At 40.7% G+C, this 6,148-nt stretch overlaps 1 protein-coding gene across 2 annotated transcripts in view; it reads left to right on the plus strand.

Moving 5' to 3' along the window:
• Nucleotides 1–2,258, plus strand: part of Rasal2 (RAS protein activator like 2) — a 300,128-nt gene extending 297,870 nt beyond the window's left edge. For both annotated transcript variants that reach the window (XM_059280774.1, XM_059280775.1), the window contains exon 18: nucleotides 1,784–2,258. In XM_059280774.1, coding sequence (XP_059136757.1) covers nucleotides 1,784–1,948 — 165 coding nt within the window. In that variant the 3' untranslated portion in view covers nucleotides 1,949–2,258. The remainder of the gene's footprint in view (nucleotides 1–1,783) is intronic.
• The last annotated feature ends 3,890 nt before the right edge of the window (nucleotides 2,259–6,148 follow it).

The raw sequence follows: 6,148 nt of genomic DNA on the forward strand, positions 1-6,148 counted from the left end.
TTCCTTACCTATTTTAAGAAATTACCAGTTGTGGTACAAATTTTCACTTATTAGGTAATATGCAAGAATTTTATCAAAATGAAACAAGTATTTATTAAACATTTAAATACCATTTATTCTGCTTGGGGTCATTCTTCACTATGAGGAAGGACATTGTATTTGGAATCTACCTATTGTTCTTTTTGACTTGTCCTTACTTATTGTCTTTGAAAAAAGCTGTATTTTTTTCCCACTAAATTCCACTAGCTATAATTTTTAAGTAAGTACTATTTTTAAGAGCTTTACAAATCTTTCTTTGAATTTTTCCCATTCTTAAAACAAGTCACCTTTCTTTTAAAAAAAAAAAATCTTATACAGTAAGTGGATAGTTAATAATACTGATTCTGTATGTCTTATCACCTGAGTTTTACAGCAGAAAATGGGAATTATTTTAATGAATAGTAATAGCAAGAGTTGGGTTGCTTTTATTTTTTCACTCATTTGAAACTGTAGCCACTACCTCTACTGCCATAGACACCTCCTTCTCCCAGCAAAGTGAGTAACGGAGAAAGGCAAGAATTGCCTGGTGCTGTCGTCAGCGGTGGCTTTACCCAGACTTCCCCAGGACCATCTCAAGGCTTGCTCCTAGCAGTGTGTTCCAGCAGAGCAGCACTAGGTTGGCAGCCCTCTGTAGCTTCTGCTTCCACAGCAGGAGCAGCAGCTAGCTTCAGCCCTTTTGCTGCTCTTTAAACTGTACTATGATAAAACTTACCTCTTGTCTTCCTGAGTGAACTCAGAGACTCCCAGGAAAGAGAGCTTCATTTGCTGTTAGGGTTGATCCTCGTGGTCTATTTTCTTTTCTATTTATGAGCATAGGTAAAGATTGTCCCTCTCTGTCATTATTTTCTGAAATATAGGTACTTCGTGTTTGTTGGGAAAAGTCCTAGGATGACTCAGATAAAAGTCTCAACTAATTTTTGTGAGACTGATGATGTTTTATCTTACTTTAACTTTTCGTCCCTCCTTCCCTCTCTCTGGTGGATATGAGGATATTCAACAACCCATAGTTCCAAAATATTGTCTCTAAAGCATTGTTTGTTTGTTTGTTCATCTTAAAACTCAAGAGAAAATGAAAGCATTCCCTTTACTGGGTAGCTTTCCTGGAGTAACTGAGCTGGAATGGGTCTAGGAGCCTGTGTTCTCTGTCTGTTCTCATGTGTCATGTTGATAGCATCCCTTTCAGCACATCTCCCTCCCCATATTCTAGCAACTCCTTGGTCTGAGCTTCTGGCTGCTCTTCTCTCCTCTTGCTCTTGCATCCTCACCTTGTTGGAGAGTCTAAACTGCCACCACGTATTGCTTTAATCTGAGCAATGTGACTTCTTCCCAGATGGGACTGTTATGCCTTCTTTGGGAGGTGAACCCATGGATCACGTGCACTTCTCTTCTGTGAAATGAAACCTCTGGTGCTTCTTTCTTTGCCACCTAATTTCCGTGTATCAGTTTTAACAAAAGCACTTAGTACATAAAGGCAGCTTGACTCATGGTGTCATTTTCATAAGACAGCCTAGTAATACCTCAATATATCGTTGGTAATAAGTCTTGTGCAGAAGAAAAAAGAGAGATTAAGGGGAGGAGGAGCTGAACCTAACCAATGTGCAGAAAGAGGCAGAGACGTTCCATTTGTTTGGGGAGCACCATGTGTACTGTGCTGTGAGAGAAAGTATTGGACTAATCATTCAATAAAGAAGGAAAGTGGCTTCCTCCATGCACCCTGAATAAAGCCCTGATTGGTGTGTTGTAGGAAAAGCGGATCGTGTCCCTGGATTCAGCCAACACAAGACTGATGAGCGCGCTGACTCAAGTGAAGGAGCGGTACAGCATGCAGGTCCGCAATGGCATCTCTCCCACCAACCCCACCAAGCTTTCCATCACGGAGAATGGTGAATTCAAGAACAGCAGCTGCTGATGGCCTTGGTGAATACAGACTGTGGGAGGAGACAGAAGGAAGCTGCCCAGCTCTCCTATCCCAGCCCTTTACCCTCCAGGTTTACAGAATGTTGCTTCAAATAGCAGTGTGTTGAGAAACTCTGAAATGAAGAAAGAAACCTTGTCTTTCAGGGCATAAAGCAAAGACTCCCAATGTCGATGCTTTCCCCAGTGTCTCTATGTGCATAGGGAACTTAGTTCTGGGCCATGTACAAAAGTACCACTGTAATATACCAAAAGGAAGTTAATAATGTAGATTACCTTTTTAATTATTACTATTTTATTATTGTTTTTCTCTCGTTGAAAGCACTGCAGTTTCTAGTGGAGGAAAAGTAGGAGCCGAGTGCGAGTGAGAAATGAGCCTGTCAGTTCAGTAGGTAGAGACTCTGTGTATTGGATAGGAGCACATGGAGTGCAATAGGACCTTGTCAGAATGATTTTTTTTTTTCAGGGATTCATCTGCCAGTTTAAAAGCCCCACCCTAGTCCCTTACCATTAGGAAAACATGCAATACCAAGACCTATACAAAACAGTAATTTATGCCTCTGGTCAGCCAGGATGGTTCTGATCAGACAGTAATCTGATTTAGAGAGGACATGGATAAAAGTGGATGGTTGTACCAAAACTGAATTAGAAATGAGTTCTGAATTCTGTCAATATGTTTCCTCCATCTACAGCAGATGGGAATCTTCTGCTTTAGATATGGGACTTTATTTTTTAACTCCTACTTTTTTTTAAACTACTCATAGGAGTTGACAGAACTCTACATATCTGTGTCTCTCTACCATCTTCATTTTCCTTGGGCACTGCCCTTGCCTCCCCAGGCTGGGAATGGTCAGCACCAGCAGGCTTGACTCTCCACTGAGAGGTTATTCAAGTGTGCCATTCATTAGACATCTGAATAAATACCCTTTCTTCCACACAAAAAAGGGCTAATTACAACAGAGCAGGAATCTCTATTTCCCACTCAAATTTTCCTTCCTATTTGTCCGTTGTGTTTTTACTTAGGATAAAGATTGTATCCACCATACTAACAAATCTGTGGGCAGGGCTATTTCATCACCACTTTTAACTTTTAAATTGCTGCTTCTTTCTCTTTATCCCTTCCATAAAATTTGGGAAGGAAATCTAAAACTGAAGCATGTCTTTCTTTTTAAAATGCTGATTATTCTTGCTACAGAGAACCAGAATGTGAGGATGGCACATTCCAGTTGTTATTCCACACTCATGGTAGACTCAGCAAGAATGACCCAGCTTATTATTAATGGCTTTAATACAGGACAGAAAATCCATGTTTTTCTCCAGAGTGTGACATGTCACCTGGAATGCAGGCTTAATTACCAGAGGCGGAGAAAGGTAGCTGCAGGTTAAACAAATATTATATATAAATATATATATACATATATTCACACATATGTACATATAATGTGCACATCAAAAATGTTCATACCTTCTATGCTGTCAGATATACAGAGATAATGTTTAAAAAGGGTCCTGAATCTCTTTAAGCAAAATCTACACCATTTTACGTTGAAAAAAAAAAAACAGCATTTCTCAAATAAGTTAATGTTTTGTTTTGTTTTTTTAAGTTATATACTTTAAGATTTTTTTTTAAGTAAAGGATGCGGAGGAAGACATAACAGAGCCATATGCATGGAGTATGTGTTTCTACATAGTAGAATATTTATAAAAAAACAAGAGAACATGTGTAGTACCCTCTTTGTTTGAAGCCCAGGCATCCATACGAAGCCCTCCTTTCCACCAAGTCCCAAGCATGCGTTCCAAGTCTCCCTTGCCCCTTAGGTTGACCTTTATGTCTGACCTTGCATTTCAGCAACCTCACCAGAGCCCTCAACCAACCACCTTTGGAAAGGGTTTCTTCATAATAACCTTTTTGTGTCAGACAAAAGTCTAAAACAGGAGCATCTCACTGTGCTTGGAGCTGCAGGCCTCCATGGCCACTTGAGTGTTTTCTTGACCCTTAACGGCTGTTTTACCAGGTCTTATCTCCTCTCCAAGCTGAGGCCACATTGTGTTAAAATTACTTCAGAAGAGAAAAGTTTTTTGATTCTGCAGTAATGGCCTGTATTGAGTGAAGAGGGAATGTAAACATAGATCTTTTCTTGTTTGTAGCTTAGCAGTGTTTCCTTCATTCTTGAAAACCCTTCAGTAGTGCCACAGAGAAGCTAGGCAATTCTTAGTCTCAGTGGCCTGAAGTATATGATGTGGTGACGTCTTTCTTTGAGGTTGAGAAGGTATTGAGATGCTGGTTATAGATTACAGAGTTGGTCAAATAAGTCTAGTGATGAATGCAGTGTAACTATCAACACTCTGGCATCTCTGAGTGCCTGTCTGCACTGCAAGATTGAATTTCAAAACGTTTGGACATAGGATGAGGACCTCTAGCCATCGTGTTACCATGAATGATTAGAAAAAAGTAAAATAACAAAAATAGTGAGAGGATTAGAGGTCAGAAGTTCAGCATTGTTGCCAGATACTAAATCTCAGATTATTCTTTGAGCCTACTCATCTTTTTAGCCTATCAGAAATATTATTCTGGAGTATAGCTCGGTTGGCATAGTGCCAGCCTAGCATGCCAGAGGCCATGGGTTCAAATCCCAGCACCACATGAACTGGGATAGTGGCACATAGGCCTGCAATCCCAGCACCCCAGTAATGGGAGCAGGAGGAGCAGGAGATCAAGGTCATCTGCTGCTGCAGAAGTGTCCTGGCCAACCTGAGTTAAGACCCTGTCTCAAAATGCTAAAATATATATATTTTTTTTTAATATTTCTTTATAGAATTTTTGAAATCTTACAAAGTTTATTTTGAATTTTTTTAAGTATAGAAGAGGACAGCAGCAGGTGCTGATTTATATGGTGTTTCTTTAACTCCAATAGGTACATCATTTTGTTTTACTGGGAAGAAATGTGTGATTTTTAAAAAGCAGATGGGTTAAGTAGCTGCATCTTGCGATTCCTGTTTTTGTCAACACATCAGCATGTTACAGGGTGAGAATAGACCAGGGTTGGATAGAGTTTGGTATTCAGGTGATGTACTTGTGAAGCTTTTATCCCAGTGAGGGCCTGACTTGACCATTTACAAGGACAGCCTTAATAGGACCAGGAAAGGGGCTTCCTGTTTCCCTCCTACATCACTAGAGCAATAAGATTTCCAGGCTTTTCCAGAACAGCAAAATGTCCTATTCCCATAAGACTGACATTACTTCAGCATCTGCCCCTGTGTGCTGCTTGGGTCTGGGGCAGTCTTTTCCTTGGTGTGGAAACTGAGGCAATTGTGCTACTATGACTGTTGTTGCTTTTTCACTTATCATCAGGTTGGTGTTAAGTGTTAACTAAGGAACATTAGTGTTCGAGCCGGTCTGCTTCTGTCCTCTGTTATGGGGTTGCACAGTAAAGAAAATGTGAAGGTTTCTAAGATTGCTGTAAACATCCAGTGTGCATACTGGGGTAGTTCCTGTATTCTTACTGTACCTGTGGCTTTTGTATGGGATGGCAGCTCTCCAGAGCCCTGGCTTTCACTGTGTCCTCAGGGAAGTAGTTTAGGAGCAGGGTTTTTGTTTGAAGTTCCAGAGGACAATTGCCATCAAGTGTGTTTGCATTAGTGTTTGCTCTGCTTCCTCCCAGGTACAGTTCCTGAGAAGGCCTGTTAAGGGACTGAGCTGGGAGAAGCAGCCTTCTTCAGGATCCTCAGTCAACAGACTGACTGAGCCCCAGGCTGGACTGTAGACTAGCCATGTCACTGGCAAACTCAGCATTTCCAGAGCCCACCCCACAGTTTTACTTCATGGGGGCGGGGGTCTCCTGCTACAGATTAAACAAGTTCAGGGGACATTCTGCTCTATACCCCTTAGCTCGTTCTTTCTTTCTTTCTTTTTCTTTCTTTCTTTTTTTTTTTTTTTTTTTTTTTTTTTTTTTTTTTTTTTTTTTTTTTTTTTGTTTTTTTTTTTTGTTTTTTTTTTGTTTTTAGAGACAGGGTTTCTCTGTGTAGTTTTGGTGCCTGTCCTGGATCTTGCTCTGTAGACCAGGCTAGCCTCAAACTTACAGAAAACTGCCTGGCTCTGCCTCCCAAGTGCTGGGATTAAAGGCGTGCACCACCACCACCCGGCACCCCTTGGCTTTTTTCAAGTCAGTAATGAACTCTTCCTTGCTTGCCTCAG

This window comes from Peromyscus eremicus, chromosome 15 (assembly GCF_949786415.1).
Source record: "Peromyscus eremicus chromosome 15, PerEre_H2_v1, whole genome shotgun sequence".
Classification (NCBI taxonomy): Eukaryota; Metazoa; Chordata; class Mammalia; order Rodentia; family Cricetidae; genus Peromyscus; species Peromyscus eremicus.